General features: G+C 32.6%; 1 protein-coding gene across 4 annotated transcripts in view; it reads right to left on the bottom strand.

Annotated features, from left to right (window-relative positions):
* Pan3 (poly(A) specific ribonuclease subunit PAN3) overlaps window positions 1-18,690 on the bottom strand; it is a 142,199-nt gene that overhangs the window by 91,618 nt on the left and 31,891 nt on the right. For all 4 annotated transcript variants that reach the window (XR_007108701.1, XM_047552227.1, XM_047552226.1 and 1 more), the window contains exons 2-4: window positions 15,097-15,218; window positions 13,595-13,661; window positions 11,393-11,463 (exon numbers count right to left, since the gene is read on the bottom strand). Coding sequence is in view for 3 of the 4 variants with exons in the window: in XM_047552227.1 (XP_047408183.1) it covers window positions 11,393-11,463; window positions 13,595-13,661; window positions 15,097-15,218 (260 nt within the window). In the remaining variant the exon portion in view is untranslated. The remainder of the gene's footprint in view (window positions 1-11,392; window positions 11,464-13,594; window positions 13,662-15,096; window positions 15,219-18,690) is intronic.

The raw sequence follows: 18,690 nt of genomic DNA, 5'->3' as shown, positions 1-18,690 counted from the left end.
TATCAAACTATAATAAATATATGAATCTTCAGGTGATGTAGTTAAAATAAAGATTCTGGGCCTGGGGGTTATAGTTCAGTAGTAGAACAAGGCCCTGGATTCCATCCCTAACAGTGCACAACAACAATAATAATAATGATGATGATAATTTTTAAAAATAAAGATTCTGACTCAGTAGACCTAGAATGAGACCTGAGAGATTGCATTTCAAAAAGTTCCCAACACTGCAAGAACTACCACTGGTCTAGTGACCACACTTTGAGTTGTAAAGTTCTTAATAATCTAAGGGAAAAAAAAGACCTGAAAAAGAAAGTAATGATACAAATTTAAAGGAACAGGGATTTAAAAGTTCAACACCCCACTCCTTGCCCCTTTGAAGTTTGACCTAAATACTAAGAACCTTCAGTACCAATACTCACTCATAGCAAATTCCAATGGTCAGGAATAAATCCACTCTCATTTCCAAAAAGTGAGATAAGTCTCTACATTGACTAGCCAAAGATAAGAATAGTAAAAGCTAATTTTAGGACTATTTTAGTTCTGAGACCTAAATGCACACACATATTTTGTTTTCGTTCACTCAACATCAGTACAAGCTCTCCGTCCTTGCCTTTGAAATACAAGTGATCAGTAAGATCTAATCTTTTCCCAAAAAAAGTTCAAAGTCTAGCTAAAGAACAATCTACAAATGCCCCTCATACTTACATAGAAAATGGAAGTTAAAATTGTCAAGTAACAAACCCATTTTCAAAGCACAACTCTTGGCAACTGCAAAACAGCACATCTCCAAAATGCCTCACATTTTTATTCACAATATTACATATCATTAATCTAAGTATTAATAAACTAAGCAAAATGATAAGCAAGGACAATAAGTTTCTAATCTCCTGAACTGTAAAAAACCCCCTCTAAACATCAAAATTGGAACTCCTTTACTCTTTAAACTCTGTAACAATGAATGACTAAATGATAGTTTAAAATGATTTGTAGGGGAGTGGGAACATAGGTCAGTGGGTCAAGTACTTGCCTCAAATGCACAAGGCCCTGGGTTCAATTTCCAGCACCACAAAATTAAATAAATAAATAAATAAATAAAATGATTTGTACTTTATTAATCAAGTTTCACAAAAATAAAAAATAAAGCACATGAAATATGTCTTCCTTTAGATGATACTTAATGAATACGAAAATTCATTCTTACCCCCTCCCCCAAAATAAATAAATAAAAGTTCATTATCTTTTGTAGTAACAACTCAACAATCCACCTCCAAGTTACTCCTAAGAAGTCCCCTGATTAAAAACCTCTGGCATAGAATTTTCTATAGGCTTATTCCCAAGTAAGCCTGCATTCCTTTCACGATGTCCTCTAATTTCAAATAGTCTTCCCCCACTTAGTTAATTAAATGTCCTGATATTTTTATTGTCTTTATAATTATGATCTTATTCAAAATAAGATCAGTAGCTAATCTAAATTCACTGAGGGAAAAACATACCCTCAAACTGATCTAAAACACTTGAATTTTTTAATTAAATAATTTCCATAATCATTAACACAGGGTCCTATCTATACCTAAATTACTCACAAAATACTTGAATTTTAAAGCCTCCTACCCTTTATTTAGAAAAATAAATCCAGACCCACAAGTCATTACAGCTTGGGTTCTAGTGAATTTCCTCCATGAATGGAAGACTTAAAGATTAAAAACAGGCCCAGTGGTGCACATCTATAATTACAGTTGCCTGGGAGGCTGAGGCATGAAGATCCCAAGTTTGAGGCCAGTTTGGGCAACTTAATGAAGCCCTATCTGAAAAATAAAAAAGTAAAAATGGGTAGGGAAGTAGCTCATTAGTCAAGTACCTCTAGTTAAATCCCCAGTATCACAAAAATAAATAAATAAATTTTTTAAAAATAAAAATAAAATAAAAAACAAGTCAGCTTCAAGGATATGTTGTATTTTGTCCCTCCATTCAATTCTTCATGTTTTCCTTGTTTAAATAAAGACAATAGTAGGAGGTCTACAGAAAGTAGGTCATAGAAGACCAGTATGGTGGTGCATGCCTGTTATCCCATCAATGTGGGAGAGGCTGAGGTTGGAGGATTACACATTCAATGTCATCGTGGGCAACTCAGCAAGACCTTACACAACTTAGTGATTCCTTGTCTCAAAATTTTAAAATAAAATAAATAAAAATGGTAAAGCATTCCTGGGTTCAATCCCCAGTACTAAAAAAGAAAAAAATAAAATAGGTTATAGAAAAATAGACCGTCATTGTTAAATAAATGTAAATGAAAAGATCTTTAAAATTGTGAGCCAATACACAAGTCATACAAAAAGTTAAAAAAAAAGGGGGGGGGACTACTATGCAAAAATTCACCTAAATTATGTCAAATATATAGAACATTATTTACCTACATAAAATTTACTGTTTTTTTTTAACTGTTGAGTCAGAGAGATAAGGAAGATTAATATTATCTATGTAGATTAAAGAACTTATAAAACAGTTATTACTTCTGTTCTTAAAAACACAATCAAAAGAATTTTTATGCTGCCAAAGGAAAAAAAAAAAAGCAGCTGGAATATTTTTGATAAGCAAGGCCAAAATGAATTTTTAATAAAAACGCAACTTCCCTTTGCCTTAGAGTGAAACCAGAATATAAGACATGGCAAAATGCAATACTATGCTAAAGAAATATTTAGAGTGAAAATTTGTTTTCTTTTTTTTTAAGTCAGAAAAGTTACTTTTGCAATGAACTATCACCTATAACAATGCTTAAAGATTTTTATTTCAGTTCCTTAACAAAAGTAATCATACTAAAATACCTACTGCTTTATTAGCAAAAGCTTTTTTGCCTTTTGATTTAACTTACATGTGCTTAGGTTCAATTTTTAAATTAAGCAGAATATCTTCAAAAATGTTCTTTATTATGATTTATTTAAACTAAGATGGTAGTTAAAGAAAAGTAATCTTATATACATTCAGAAACAGATAAACATGGTTTTTAATTTGCAGAATTATATATAAGCAGTAGAAGATGTGACATCTACTATTTGACAAGCACATGGCACTATACCTAGCACTTTACACTCCTTAATGTATTTAATATGCATAATTCTGTGAGATAGTGCCTATTATTATATCAACTTTACTGATGGGAAAGTAAATCTTGGAAAAGGTTAAAATAATTTGCCTATACTCTTAGAATTAACATAAAAGTTAGGCTCCAAAGCTTGTATTCCTTTGGTTTTTTTTTTTGTTGTTGTTGTTGTTGTTGTTTGTTTGTTTGTTTGTTTTGGTACCAGAGGTTGAACCCAGGGGCGCTTAACCACTCAGCCACATCCCAGCCTTTTTTATATTTTATTTTGAGACAAGGTCCTGCTGAGCTACTAAGGGCCTCACTAAGTTGCTGGGGCTGGCTTTGTGATGAAGATCCTCCTGCCTCAACCTCCCTAGAGTTTGACCAGTCCAAAGCTTCTATTCTTAACTATGGTATCCTGTCTTCAACACAAAGAAATCTACTGCACATGTTATAACATTCCTCAACACATTACACTCTTAATATTATTCTAACTAAACCTGGATCAATGTTCTTGAATCTAAGTGGCATGGATAGAATCAAGAGAAATAACAGCTAGAGAGTTCATTCAAAGAAATAAAATTAAAAGGTTTTCCCTACCCATTTTCAAAATGCAAGAACAAATTTGGGAAATAAAAGAGTTGACTAAATGTGGCTTAAAACTTAGGCTAGCATGTTTGTGGAAGAGAATTCTAAACTTATCTCTACTAATTAATTCCCCATACCTCCTTCCTAGGAAAATAGGGATGAACCACCAGTAAGGTCAAGCTTTTAATATCAACTACACTTTGTAAATGCAATGACCAGAGTGAAGTACAAAGAAGCCAACTAGCTAATCTCAGAATAAACTACTAGTTCCTCTGTTCACATGGTAAATGGTTCTATTATGTAAAGAACTAAGTCAAAAATCTCCAGAGCAGCTAGGTGGTGGTGCACACCTGTAATCCCCAGCACACAGGGAGGCTTAGACAGGAGGATTTCTAGTTCGAAGTCAGCCTCAGCAACAGTGAGGCACTAAGCAACTCAGTGAGACCCTTTCTCTAAAAAAATACAAAACACAGGGCTGGGGATGTGGCTCAGAGGTCAATTACCCCTGAGTTCAATCCCTGGTACCAAAAAAAAAAAAAAAAAAAAAAAAAAAACTCCAAAGCTATAAAACTAGATGACTACAGGCAAGAGTATTATACATTATGTATAAATGGGAACACAAATTACAGCTCGCATTTTTAAATATGATAACATGTCAATCACAATACTGCCACATGCATCTTTTAAAAATTATTTTCTAAAACAAATTCTCTCACTAGTGCTTTTGTAATCAATCAACACAACAAGATTTCCGGGCAGTTATGAATTTGAAGAAATCTTTCTTAATGCAACAAAACAAATGGTCACTTCTTACAAAGTACCAATTAAAGTACAGAAAGTACACGGTCACATACTCTCTCATTACAATAAAACTTATTGTTTCCAAAACATATCTTCATTTCAACACAATCCTGGAAAGCCAATCTGTAATATCTTTACTAAACAGAAAAAGAAACAACTCTTCCAAACTTCAGTCTTTTTCTATAGGAACTGTCACACTGTCAAACAAGTTTCAACTAAATGATACTTGCATACTGTAAGAAAAGAACAGACCCAGACTACAGATAAACAGGAAGAACATTTAAATCTACTAAAAAGTACAGAGAGAACATAGCTGATTTGTTAAGGGGAGTTGATTACTATAGATCATTAGCAATAAACACAACAGTGAATTCAAATTATTACATAAATACAATGACAGTTTTTTCTATTTGAAATTACTCATCAGATTGGGGACTAGTTTATTTATATTGATCATTTTAATAAAAAATGAGCATACTATTTTGTTCACAAAAATGTGTTAGCATGACATTTCAAAACTGAGAGCATCAATTACCTGTGAAACTCAAGACCAAAAACAAAATGTAGGGGGAGATTACAAAATCTAATCAAACAAGTTTAAACCTCTAATATACAAAAAACACAATGAACTAAATAAAAGAATAGCCCAATAGAAAAAAAAAAGAAAGAAAATGAACAAACACCAATAGTCTATAAACGTAAAAGAGAAGTTCAACAACACAAATAGTCAAACATAAATGAGATTTTCTGCCTACAACATTACAAAGATATAAGATATCTCAGTATTTTTAAGACTATAGAAAAAAACAGTACCTATGGTTAAGAATATATAATTTGTGCCACATTTCTGAAAGATGGTCTGTCAATTATCAAAATTGTGTATTCTTGTCTCAGAAACTGAGCTGAAAGAAATGTATACTGAGACAGGGGTGGTGGTGCACATCTGTAATCCCAGCAGCTCGAAGGTGAGGCAAGAGGATCACAGATTCAAAGCCAGCCTCAGCAATTTAGCAAGACACTAAACACTTCAGTGAGACTCCATCTCAAAATAACAAATAAGAGGCTAGCAATGTGGTTCAGTAGTTAAGTACCCCTGGGTTCAATCCCTAGTACCAAAAACACAAAAAAGAAGAAAGAAAAAGAAAATTAATACTGAGATAACATGTAACTGGAAATGAAGCAAGGATAAGGTTAATCAATGTTTTATACCCTCTTCTCAGTAACCTCTCTCCATTATCTCTTTTTCACCTTATTAAAAAACTCAGTAATCTTACTCTTCCCTATATTATGGAGATATTTTTGCTTTCCTCTGAAATGTAAGTATATATTATCTATTTTATTTTAGGTACATTACTTGATTTCTCAAAACTTTCACTTCCCAAAATGAGAACACAAACTCTCACAAAGGAGATTAGATGTTATAAAATATTTATTTTATGAAAGAATTACTAAAGGTTACCATATTACCTGGAACAGATTCAGAAAATCATCGTCGATATAAATAAAATAAAGTTTCTATCTATGTGCCATTACATCACAATAAAACCCAATGGAATTTCACCCCATTTGGAGTACATGTTTGAAAAGCCAACAATAAGCTTCTGAGGAAAGCAAAAACAAACAAAAAAAATTAATGTTAGGAGAAGTGAGGCCTGAACACCTCAAGGCAGATATTCCCAGAGAACTACATAACTCCCACTGGGCAATTTTAATATAGTTTGATCCAGACTTAGTAGCAAAAGACATTTTTAATTTCCAAGCAAGGCTTAAAACATTTAGCCAAGACCATGTATTACTAAACTATCAATAAAAGCTACCATTTATTGGGTACTTCTGTGCCAGGCAACATATCCCATTTAGTTCTCAAAACAACTACACATAGTAGGTACTCATTTTGCAAATGAAGAAACAAAAAGGTTTGACAAGTGAAAGTAATAAATGATAATCAGTGGAAAAGTAGAGATTTAATTTCAACCCCCTTGCATCAGATTCCAAACTCTAAAACCTCGGCCATTATTCAAAACTACTTACTGGCTGAGTACTATTCCTAATGTTTGCTCTTTGAGAGAGAGATGAGGCTCTGAATAAGCTACAGATAGGAATCACAATGGTGCTCCCCTGCCTGGGAAAGTGGACTCCACTGACACTACCACTTTCCACACAGGACCCATATGTATGTTTCTAAGTCTAATACCTTGCCTCCATCTGGCTCAAGCTGGGACAGTACATATTCCCCCAGTCTGGCAAATGGAAGTGAATGAAAGTTTAGTGACTCAGTAACGAGTAGCTTTGAGTATATCAACTTAGAATGCCAAACACGATTTTTCTACAGAAACATTACTATACAATATTCATGGGTAAAAGACTAAATGACATAATAAACTGATGTAGCTGACTGGAAACCTAAATAGCAAGTAAAATATCAATTCTTTAGTAGGAGACATAAAGAACTTAAAAAATGATTGTTTTACAAATGAAGCTTCAGACTGGAATTTTAAGTTTCAGTTATTTTTCACCATCTTTTCCATTTTCTCCTTTTTTATTCTCCTTGAGATCAATAATTGGTTTGATGTGCCAAAAGACCAAACAATCAGCAGGGCTAAGAAAGAATTTATATTCCAAACTGTCAATGTTATAATCCTATTAATTTCTCCAAATTTATCTTTATTCACAGAAGAACTCTAGTAAATACAGGTTCACTGTTATTCCATATTTTGTTGCCTAGAGTAAAAATAATGTAAAAGTTATCTTTCAGACACTTTAGAACAAAATGTCAACTTAATCAGAAATCAAAATATTTACCCTTGGTAAGTTTATAGAGATGGTAGAGAGGAGGGAAGGATGTTCTTAAGATAGAGAACAATATAAAGGGGGACCCAAACTAGGTTCAAACAGGAAGAAAGCAGAGAAAGTACTGCTAGCAAATTTTTCTCTCAAGCAGATAAACCAGAACTGGGCCTCCAACATTCACATCTCAAAAGTAAGTCACAGCAAATAAGCCAACTCCCTTTGGTTCCACTTTTCTCATCCTAAAGAACTTTAAAATCAAGAACGGAAGAAATAAACATACTTCAGAAATCCTTGCCTCCTGAACCCAAAGAATTTAATTTGTTATTAAAGCCTAAAAACGCTGATGAAATTGAAAGTCTGTTAGTCCACTATTAGAAACATGTTGCACATGTGTAGGATAGTTGCATATAAAGTAAACCAACCAAAGAAATGTAAATAACAAGCACCTTTGGGCGTGGGGTAGAAGGAGAATTGAATAGGAAATTGACTAGGTGAATAAAAAAAGGTAAGATCACTAGATCAGAAAAACACTAAAAGAGAAAGTAAGAGTGCTAGACAAAAACCATGAAGGCTTCTCATTTGCCTAGGATTTGCATCAATCATATGCAGTGGTCCTGAATCACTTCATTTATGAATATCTGCATTTCAACCCCCAACATTGTTAAAAAGACTTCTGTTCCAAATAGATTTCTTACTTGTATTTTTACTGCTTTGTGTAGATCACATTTCTGATTCATAGAGGTCATCAAGTCTTTCTTTTCATACAAGTCTTCTCATACGAGTGCTCTGCTTTAATTTTATCTATCATGTACTAAGGTTTCCTCACGTATTCATCTCTAGTGTATTAACTCTCATTTTAAACGAAACTCAGTCATTCTTAGTGTTTTGGAGGGCTTATTTCTCCCACAGAATATGAAGTTACAATTCCAAATTCTTCCACCATCATTCTTGGCCAAGAATAATTATAAACATTTTTCAAATTATGGATTTTTATCTGTAAAATTATGCTAATGTGGGAAATAAAAAAATCAGTGCTTATCAAGCACTTTATATCATGTCTGTAATTTTATAAAATAAAATTAATTACTAGAAAAATGATCTTATATCTGGATGGCAAAGTATTATCAAGTTATTATAAAAGGTTCTAAACATTTTTTCCTGAGAAGCAGACAATGAATCATGAACTGAGACTAGCACAGAGTGCCCTAAGACTTATATTCTCAATACACAACCTTTTCAGAAAGTTTTTCACAAACCTATTAACAAGACAACCCAGATGAATGGCTATGAACCTGTTTGTACTGTTTTTCACATCCCACATTTTACTTCAACAAGATCCTAAAGATACTAAGGCCCTCAACCACATTTTCTTAGTTTATGACACTCTAAAAAAAAAAAAAAATTATAGAGTTTTCCTAAAGCTCCTACCACTATGACTTGTAATTAAGCATACCTTCTGCCTAGTTACCTTAACTTCTCCATGTTCCTCAATACTCAAAAAACCCAAGTCAAAACATTTTTTGTCAATAAATTTTCTTGGATCTGGAGAATTCTCTGCTACTTTGAAATCACAAGACATTTAAATTGGCACTAAGTAAACTGGCTGCTGTGTAAATATCCTGTAGTAGGTTCATTTATTACCTCTGCAATTAGATTTGAGGGCAACAGGAAAAGTATCAGTCCTTTTTTTTCCCCCCCAATTTTCCATATATCACATAGTAAAACTACCTACAGTAAAATGATACTTGATTGATTTGATCCCAATATGTCACATACCCTATAGGCAAAAAAAAAAAACACAATAGCAAGCCCAGGAATTAGCTAACTGGGATTTTTAGAAACTAATTTACCTCACAAAGTGAGAAATGGTGCTAAGTATGAGCTAACCACCTGATACAAAATATTACTGAGTAATCATGGTAGCCTGCTTAGACAAACCTAGAGTTATAATTAAAATTTATATAAATTTTTATTTCCTCTAAAAATTACATAATTAAACAAACATTATGAAGTGCTACAACAAAAGATAAATAGGCAGTCTCCATGACAGACATTGACAATGTACAACATGCAATGTTCTTATTGCCAAGAACTTCAACACCATTAGATTTTAGACCTTCTTAACTTACTCATTAACAATTTAAAAACACAAGCAACATTTATCCCCACAGATAACACATAATACAGCCCACTATTGGAAAAACTCACCATGTCCTTAGACTAGAAACTATTTTAAATGAGAATGTCAAGAACTATGAATTTCGAGGTAAAGACTGACATGTGAATGCTTTCAATTTAAACAAACACTGAGTTTTAGAGATGAAAGATACCAAAACTATTTAGGACATGTTTATCATCACATAGATAAACATAATTACAGTCCAGAAAGTTAGTCCAAGGTTACAAAGTTAAGAGAGCCAGGACCTTAAAAATCACAGCAGATGCTCATTTCCTATATTAGTCTAATTCCATTAAGATATATCCTAATATCTTTCCAAATAGGGAGACCACATTTGTAGTAACATTTCCTTTATTATTTTTCTCTAATTTTTTAAAAAGGCAATGTATCTTCCCTTTTCTCATCTTTAGTGATTTTCACTACTTTCTCAGAAATAAATGTCAGCAGCTCTAAGTCATGTATTTCAACTTTAAAATATTCAGTCAACTTTTCATATTAGGAATACTTTGCTCACCATTCTAGTTTTGCTTTCTGCTCAGATATCAGAAATAGTACTTATTATAGTTAACTAATTATTATTTTTCAAATGAAAAAAAGCCATTAGGGGGAACCCTAAAGCAACTTAAGAGTTTTCTATTTTCTCCAGAAGAGCTCCAGATAACTTGATTTCAGATTATATCTGCTTATAGCATTTTATTGTTTACCTCCATATTAACAGGTTTTGTCTACTGTTCTCTCACAATGGATCTGTTTGTATCCTATTCTTTTCCACTTCTAACATATGGAATATTTAGAAACGAAACATTCTCAACTTGTGAGAAAAGCATGTAAAACAAGAATAAATTTATTCTTGATGAGACATCTAAGAAATGTTAAATTTTAATCTATCAAGTCTAGCTTCTTAAAATATTTTCTAATTACCTTCTTGTTCTCATCCATGTCTCAAAATGGAAATAATATTAGGTACATGAGGTATTAATACAGTTATACCTATCCCCATGAAATCTGTTTTGCCTTGAAAACATTCAGTCTTCCTATATTTTTAAAATCACTTTATTGAGATATAATTGGCACATAAAATGTATACATTTAATATATACAACTCAATGAGACTGGAAATAAGTATGTTGTGAAATCATCACCCCCAGTCTCCCCAAACTTCATCTTCTGCTATGCTCTGAGTTTTCCCTAAAGCATTTTAAGTTCATATCACTTTTTCTAAAATTAATATTCTTTTATTTGGGATCTTTCTTCTATTACTTAGAAAATAGAATGTTGTAACTTTACAGTTATTGCTACCAAGATCTACAAGCTCCTGAACTTCTTTAGCTGCTACAATTTCTAATCAAAAACACCAAGACTACTTTCTCTAGATGAATAGTAGCATTCACAGGATCCTCAATAAGATTCAACTGCATTCCAATCATTTCAACTCGTCACAAATTCTGTCCTTATAAAATATGAAATCTGCACATGGCGTATTAACCTCAATTCCAATTAAATTTTCCAGCATGAAAAGCTTTTAAATAGTTGGGCCAATTATAAAACGTTGAAAATTTTAAGTTTGCCTTGTAATGAGTTTGTACTGGGGAAGAATCTTTGAAATTTAGACCAAGTACTAACTAAAGTTAAAACATGATTAACATGCCTACACCACAGCCAGCTATAACATCAAATTAGATGTTATCTGAAAAACGAATACAATAAGATAAAGGACAATGAGCAAAAATAATCAGCGAAGTTTCAGACTTTCTCATAAAATTCCTCTATACCTTGCAGAGAGATCAATGAAATTTCATGTATAAGAGATAAGGAAAAAGAATAAACAGTAAGAAAAACATTTCAGTCCATAAAAGCTCTCCGCTGCCCCCCCAAGAAAATACTGACACTATGTAGGTACCAACTGCTTCATCATCTCTAAGTTTTATTAGTTTCACCCAAGTTTCAATTTAACCTACCTTTCTCCTCTGAGAGATGTTGAGGGCACCAAAGTCATTAAACAAGGATGAAGCAGGTGAAGTTAAAGGATCTGGAAGGCAAGTTACATAAGTTTCCATACAGACAACTCAGGTAAACCCACAAATCTAAGAAATGTTAACTTGTCAATGCCTATAATAAAAATCATATTCCACAATAAATAAACTCAGTTTCTCACACACAGTGAATGTTCAAATATTTTCTGAGTGAATGAAACACAAACTGATGAATACTTCACTCAATTCATATTCAGTATATACCTATTCAGAAGCTTTATGCATTAGGATATATCTGATTGAATAGGACGGGAGAAAAACCAAATAGAGAATAAAAGAATCTTAATCTTATTGTTTATGAAGGAAGTAAGTCTGTGGTATAGTAAATAAATGTTTGTGTTCTTCTGACCAAATCCTAAAGATAAAAAGGGGTGGGGGACAAGTCAATCATACACTGATCTAGACTTAGATTTAAACACATCGTCAAGGCCTTAAAACCATTTACTTGGGCTGGGGCCATAGCTCAGAGCAAAGCGCTTGCCTAGCACATTTGAGGCACTGGGTTCAATCCTCAGCATGACATACAAAAATAAGCAAATAAAGTAAAGGCATGCTGTCCATCTACAACTACAAAAAAAATTAGAAATTTTTTAAAAAACCATCTACTGAGTATTTCCACATTCCTCAAAGCAGTGCTGAGGTCCAAACCTAAGACCTTGGGCTCACTAGGCAAGCACTCTACCACTGAGCTACATCCCCAGCCTTTTTTTATTTTTTTATTTTGAGAGAGGGTTTCACTAAATTGCCCAGGCTGGCAATTTATGATCTTTCTGCCTCAGCATTCCAAGTTTTGAGATAACAGGTATACACCACTGAGCCCAGTTCTAGACCACATTTTTTCAACAGATATTTGATATTCTTACTAAAAGATAAGTAAATTATTGAGTTTTTAATAATGGAAGTATTAAATATTTCAAATTACAAACAAAATCCGAAAGATAGGTTTAAAGTTGTATTATTCTGCAAGCAGAAGTTACATATAAAATTCTCTTTTCATTTTATAAATCAGAAGTTTTTGAAAAGGTATGCATGAGATATGATGAAATATTTTATCTTCATTTCTGAGCTTTAGTAAATCACACGTATCTTAATATTATTAAATTATCTGTGAAATGCTAAAAAAAAACCCCAAATGCCCTCATTTAAAGTATATCTTTTCACAACATAGTATATATGTAAGTACAATGTAGATTATTGTGTGTAGACTTCTGCCTTCTATCTGCATGTTCAGTTTAATAAGAATTAAAACAAATGTAATATTAAATAACTAATACTGCAAAGAGAAAGAAGCTAATAAAATAGTATAAGACTTTTTAATGTAATTTTCACATTCAAGATATTTAAAAATAGGAATGACTATATCATTCCACCTTTGTACTATCTTGGATAACATTTAAAAGGCAGCATTTAAACTCTGAGAATATTAAATATATAATGCCACAAATTCATTTCTAACATTTTAGAATGTTAAAATATTCTTCAATATTAAAATATTGCTTTTTTCCCAGAGCATAAGATTGTAATTTCCAAATAGTGATGGAAATGTGGTAATGCACATAATGTCTCTCACACAAAATAATCAAGATGTAAATTCTTATTCTCATCATTATTTAATATTATTACAATTGTACTAATACAGAATAATAACAACTATTATGCATTTTTTAAAAAAATCATTGTTATGCGTATTTTTTAAAATAGAATGTACATAAAAATATCTGGAAATTCTTTATCTAAAGTCTTTAAGATGATCATAATTTTTAAAATAATTTCCCTTCTATGATATATCCAAAAGAAATGATGCAGAGTATTGACAGAGTTCACTGGAATATAATCATTGTTTTTAAAAAAACAAAAGTAGTTAAGTAAACTATGCAAATAAATAAAACAATTCAGTGATTGAGAAGCACTCATTACTAAAGTTTGTCTTAGGTGATCTTAATTATTATATAGATTCATATGTTTATAGAAAAATGGGGGAATCTAAATTTTCATAAGTACCTGAGTGAGAAGATAATAATTTTTATTTTCTACTTACACCTGTTTATAATTTTCAAAATTCCTACAAAGGGTATAGAGCTTTTAGAATGAGAAATACACACACGAGCAAAAGAGACCACATCTTACCATGGCCTGCATATGGCTTGGCACTGTCATTTAAAAGGCTTGGGGAGCTGCTACTATTAGTCATTCTCTGAAAAATAAAATATGTATATATAACATGATAGAGAAACACAAAATTAAAAGTATTCAACCAATTACGACTGGCCCTCTTTGCTTCTTCCCTTTCAATCCATCTTTCATATTACTGACAAACTAATCTTCTATAAATGTTGCTATCTGAATCACAACTATCTATTCCAAAACTCCCTGCAACACAAATAAAACTTCAGCTCACTAGTCAGGTAAATGTAAAGTTGGAGATCTATTTTGAATTGTCACTTCTATAACTTACTGGCCTGGGCAAGTAAGTTAACTTATAACTACTAGGTTTCCTTTTGATAAAAATATAAATTTCAATATCCATCCAAAAGGATCGAAAGTGACTGTATAAAGCCAATAAATGCTCCAATATCCTCTCTCAATTTGTATTATCCTTCATACATGTTAGCTTATATGGTCAGGCTATTTATTAATTCTCTAAACAAGTCCTCTGCTTTTCCAATTCACTCCATATCCTCTACATCTCTTCATCCTGGAAGGACCTTCATGCCCATAAGTCCTTGTCTCATATATGACATCTAACTTGATATCTTGAAAAGTATAAGTTAGGAATTCTCAACTATGGTTTAAGTCTATAATCCTGAACTTAGCCACTCAACTTCTTATTTGATTTCTGCATAATTGAAAAAGGGAAGGTCAAGTTCTTGAGGTTGTTTAAGTATGAAATATATAAGCACCTGAAATTGTGGCTCACAAGCAACTGAAAGAAGGTATAACTTAAACTGCTCATAAAAAAAAATCAAATTATTCATATGGCTGTGCATGTTTACTTAAACGCTTATAATTCAAATGACCCTTAGGGTGTATAACTACATTGAACAACCTAAGTTTTTACATAAATAAGTTAAAATCATTCAGAAAAATATTAACTTCCTAAATCCCTCAAAGTCAGTCCAACTTGAAATGTAGACTAATCAGTTTTGCAAATATGAAGGCTACCCAGTATTATATCATAGAAACAAGAAAGGACAATATATACTACTGTGGCAGTTTTCCAACTTACAACACTAGAATACTTCCCAATTTCATTCCAATTCTATAAAATTCTGCCCTCCAATCTACAAAAGTAATGTATACAAATATGTTCTTGGCATTGCATCAGTCACATGACAAAAAAAGTTAGCAACCAAGAACAAAATGGGAGAAAAAAAAAAAAAACAATTCAAAGACATTTACATGCCTCAAGTACTGTGGCTTTAAATTTAAAAATTTAAATATTAAATAAAACAAAGCTACCTGTATGCTTCCATACACAAAGAATATTCCTGAAGGGAGACTTACCTATACCCCACCCATCTAACTGCTTTGTAAAACCTCATCTTCCACTTGAACAAGTTAAGATGGCCCCCCCCACCCCTGGAATAAACTCTACTGTTTAGTGCAATATGAAGTCACACTAAGAATACCTGCATCAAGGGGTACTTTGTTTCTACGGGGCTTCCAAAGCCATTGACTCCAATAAAGCTGGTGCTGAAAAAGGAATCTGTGAGACTTGTATCAGTTAAAGCGCCTCCATCCATTCCAGGAACTGAAAGACAAGGAAAATTCAAGTATTTAGAGGACAAAACATTGAATTTGCTTCCCTGTTTCTAAGTAAGTTTTAAAGTCTCAAATCTCTGCTAAAAAACATGGCAAGAGGGGCTGGGGAGATAGCTCAGTCGGTAGAGTGCTTGCCTTGTAAGCAAAGGCCCTGGGTTCGATCCCCAGCACTCAAAAAGAAAAAAAAAAAACCAAGGCAAGATCAATTAAGATTTGCTTGGCTACAATTTACTAATGCTCCTATTGATTACTTTTTCCACCCACAGAAATAGTGATTTATATTAATCTCCTAAAAGCCACCAAGCACAAGATTAAGAAAACACTTGCATTTCTAGTTTCCTCGCCATTACTTCTTCTATGAACGTGGTAAAGGGACTTTAGGATATAAACCACTACAATTCCCTGAGAATTATCACATGATAAAGAGACTGTTTTTCAAGAATGTTTCTCACGACACGTCTTTTGAAACAGACCAGCAAGCAGTCTCACCCTAACTCAGAAGTTAGGGGGATAGTCTGCAAAGATAGCAATGGGATAGGTGGAGTTCAGGAATACTGACAGCTCTGTTGATTTTAGAAAACACAGAAGGATTGTAGAACTAGCAGGGCAATCCATCGTACTTCAACAAAGTAATGGAAAAGGTGCTCTGGATACTGCTTCCTGAGTACTTGGCATGCAGGTACTTTCTAAGCTGTTGGTTATTTACAAAGCCTTACACTTTACCAGTAAGCTGAGCTAAAAGGAGGGTTGCCCTTTTCTAGGCAGTCACTGAGAACCATTTCAGAATCCCAACTAAACAGCAAACTAAAAACAACTTTTGATAGATAGATGTAGGATCTCCTTGGAAAGCAATCTGAAGTAATTATTTTCCTTTTTTAATTGCCAAAGTAAAAACATATTAATTTCCAAAATAAAAATATATTCTTATAATTATGGAAAGCTTTTGTAATAGTTCATGTTAGTGATTACAATTTCAGATTACAATTTCAGAAACTATTCAGAATTACCTAAAGATTTAAATATGAAAATGATAACCAAATTTATTTATGTACAAATATTCTCCTATAATAGGAGAAGAATTAAGTAAATTTTAATATATACACTGAAGGATTAAGAAATAATTTAAAATCACAGTAATTAATGTGTAGGATTTATTTAAAATGATCCAGCAAAATGAAATAAAACTGGGAGAACAGCGAAAACAGACAGGCAAAGTGTCAATCACTTTTGAAGTTAGGTGCCAGGGGATCATCATTACCTTTCTACTTTTATCAAAGTTTAAATTTTTCTATAACAAAACATTGTAGAAAAGGAGGATAATAAAGATTAAATAATCCTATGTGTCTATGATATTATGACAGAAATCTATCTTTCACCTTTGTCTCCAGTTCCTGGCACACAGATCCTGAAATTCTTATAACACCCTAACTTATAAGAGTGTTCGGTAGACGTTTTGTTTGATTATTTGATCTCTGATCCTGGTTCCTGATACAGGGCTTCTAAATTTCTTGGAATTTCCTGGGTGATAGGAGTTTCTTTTATTCTAATGAGGTGACTCTTAGAGAGGGTTCCTAGATGGGAGCTGATCATCAGAAAGACCAAGCCACTACTATAGGCTTTGAATTTTCAGCCTTGTCCCTCATCTCCTCCAGGCATAATCCATCATGCCTCATGATGAAGCCTCATAAAACGCTCTGAGAAGTGGGTTTCATGGAGCTTCCAAGTTGGTGGACGCATCCCCAACAACTTCATAGAGACAAGCTCCCATGCTCAGGGACCTTCTACACCTTACCCTATCTACCTTTTTATCTGACTATTCATTTTTTATGCTCTATAATAAACCTGTAAATGTATTTCCCTGAGTTCTGTGAGCCATCATAGCAAATTATCAAACCTAAGGAAGAGGTCCTGGAAAACTCCAATTTGTAACCAAGTGAGACAGAAGTATGAATAACCTAGACTATTTCCAACAGGTGTCTGAAGAATGCAAGATGGAGAAAGAGGCGGGTCAGTCAGTTTGTGGAACTGGGTCCAACTGAGTCCTTAACCTGTGTGGTTCGCACTAATTCTGGGTAAATAGCATTATAATCAAATTGTAAGGCAGCGAGGTGATATTCAGAGAGTGACTTTCTGGTGTCAGAAGTGTTGTGTGAAAGTGTAATAGAAAACAGGAGCTAGTTCTTTCCATTTTTAATGTAACCATTTAGAATGTAAAGTGAAAAAGAAACATTTCATTTATAGTTTAACGATTGTGTGTTTCTACATACACACACAGAAGTTAGGAATCAATAAATTTGCCAAGATGTTAACAATCTTGTATTAAGTGACTGAAGAAGTTAGTCTTTTATGACTTTTCTATAGCGTAGTTATTTTCATGATGATAACTGAAATCCATAAGGGAAGTTTCTCCATTCCACCAAAACCCTTGTAACATCTCTTCTTCACCTTTTCCTAATAAAAACATAATAAATTCTACTTAATATAACACTACAATTCCAGAGTCAATTTTTAGTATGGCATTTTTATTTCAAATGCTTTTCACTTCAGATACTTCTATTTTAAATGTTTTATTTCAAATCCAATTTTCTCTGTTCTTCATCGTTTACAACACCAGCTACAAGAACAATTTTTTTGAACATGCCAGAATTCACATAATCATAATCTATGTCTTAAGAGATGTTAAGTTCCTTGAAAGCAAGACCCACTACATCTTTATAGGCTCATAAGCATTAAATATTGATAACATTAACGAATATTAAACTTGTCAAATGACAATAAAATCATCCTACAAACTTCCAACCATTTAATAATATTTTATCATTAAGAAACAGAATTTGTATTGATATATAACCAAATTTCTGGTAGAGACAGTGTACTAAGCCAACTTATATTCCTTTCAGATATACAGCTTTGATAGAAAAAAACTTTATGCTCCCTACCAGAAACAAATATCTACATTTAACAAAAAAGGGGGGAGATGGGAGAGATAATATGTCCAGAAACCAAGAGGTATCATTTTTCATTTTTAAGTAAACATTCCACTCTTAGACTTGCACTTGAGTTTCCTAGTTTTAGAAAGTTACAATTTGGAAAGAAAGAAAAAAGGAACTGATACTTCAAGAATAATTTGAAATATCACTAAGATTATCAATATGGATAATGAAGATATTAATATTTTTAAAGTTACTAAAAATAGATACATGTTCTACCTACCATAACTCATCAGATGTTCATGGGATGTTTTAAATTTAAATTATATAAGATATAGCACTGACCTTAGTTACCAAGGACAGATAATCAAAAACTTTTCATTCCTTCAAATCTGTATTTTTATAATCAACTTTAAGTACACTTTATACATATCTACAGAATAATAATTTGCAGTCCACTTTAAATAAAAGTAATATTACCATCTCTCTTATTGTAACTATTGTATCTCTATATGCTATGATCTGAATATT

This window comes from Sciurus carolinensis, chromosome 5 (assembly GCF_902686445.1).
Source record: "Sciurus carolinensis chromosome 5, mSciCar1.2, whole genome shotgun sequence".
Taxonomy (NCBI): Eukaryota; Metazoa; Chordata; class Mammalia; order Rodentia; family Sciuridae; genus Sciurus; species Sciurus carolinensis.
The sequence above is the reverse complement of the archived record's forward strand: the minus strand, read 5'-3'. Positions and strand labels throughout refer to the sequence as shown.